Source organism: Mandrillus leucophaeus, unplaced genomic scaffold (genome assembly GCF_000951045.1).
Source record: "Mandrillus leucophaeus isolate KB7577 unplaced genomic scaffold, Mleu.le_1.0 Scaffold163, whole genome shotgun sequence".
Taxonomy (NCBI): Eukaryota; Metazoa; Chordata; class Mammalia; order Primates; family Cercopithecidae; genus Mandrillus; species Mandrillus leucophaeus.
Window position 1 is genome coordinate 3054685 of NW_012101621.1, and position 1393 is coordinate 3056077.

Sequence of the window (1393 nt, forward strand, 5' to 3'; positions counted from 1 at the left end):
AGGTATTAAGGTAGGCATCCTAACTTATCTGTTAACTTCCAAATGATTGGTAGGATTACACATTTTCCCCATTTTTAACTAAATTTCCATATGTATTTGTATATTTGAACTTATATTCTACTTCATTAAGCCCTATATGTGGATTTTTAAAATAACATTCTATTTCAATTAGTATAGCATCACACTTTGTCTTACTAACTGAGGAGGAAATTCTCCTTCTCTGAATTTGAAGACTTCCTGAAGCCTGAGTTAGCTGCAGTATTGTATTTGGCCTCTAGAGGGAGATGTTACACAAATTGAATTTGATAGCCAAAAACAACCTGATCTTTTTGAAGAACAGCTTTTTGCTTTACATGCTGGGCAAACTCATCCACTTCTCTATCAGAGTGTCTATGTGGCCGAATTGTTTCCAGAAAAGACCTCCAGAAAATAGCTTCCTGTTTCTCCACCGCTCAGACATGAAGCCCACCCTCATCTCAGTGCTTGTGATAATATTTATACTCAGTGAGTAAAGCCTCTTTTTGTTCTATTTTTCTATGGTATTCTGATTTAGAATAACTTTAATGAATATTATCCCCAGTCTGTAAGGCTCTTCCTGATCCACAATTGGTGTTATAGGAGGAACAAGAGCCCAGAGTGTGACTCAGCCCGAGAAGATCCTCTCTGTCTTTAAAGGGGCCCCAGTGGAGCTGAAGTGCTACTATTCATATTCTGGGAGTCCTGATCTCCTTTGGTATGTCCAGTACCCCAAACAACGCCTCCAGTTACTCTTGAGGCACATCCCTAGAGAGAGCATCAAAGGCTTCACTGCTGACCTTAACAAAAGCGATACATCTTTCCATCTGAAGAAACTATTCGCTCAAGAGGAAGACTCAGCCACGTATTACTGTGCTCTAAGTGGCACAGTAGCTGGTTTTGCAAGGAAGCAGAACACAAACCGTTTAGTCACAGGAAATATTTCTTTGTAAACTCTCTGTAAGGCCACAGCGGGGCATTCTTTCTCCAGAAATTAATATTGAGTTTGTCTCCTACATATTATATCATCAGTAGTCAGTTAGCTATAGATTAACCTCACAGTTTTGTCCAAAAAAATTCTCATTATTTACTCTGCTTAAACTAATTTTAAAAATAGTAAATGTGTTTATTTTGTCTAGTAGTACAGGAAACATACTTTTGAAATAAAAACTATATTGCACGGCATAAAAAGTGTTCTTTTCTTGGTTCAGAGGTACTGTCAAGGCTTCCATGGCACAGTCCTACCTCTCCAACTCCTCTGCTGCCCCACATGATCCGCACATGTGGTTGTCACCACATACCTGAGCACAGTTCCTTAAAGTGCTCTGCTGTTTCATGGCTTGTGGTTGTTCATCTTTCTGTATCTATTACCTTTCTT

At 39.0% G+C, this 1393-nt stretch overlaps 1 gene segment (V, D, J or C); it reads left to right on the top strand.

Annotated features, from left to right (window-relative positions):
• Positions 1 to 342: 342 nt before the first annotated feature.
• Positions 343 to 1393, top strand: part of LOC105536781 — a 21127-nt gene continuing 20076 nt past the window's right edge. Inside the window, 2 exon segments of the V gene segment in view lie at positions 347 to 504; positions 619 to 1194. Of these exon segments, the coding sequence occupies positions 354 to 504; positions 619 to 968 (501 nt within the window).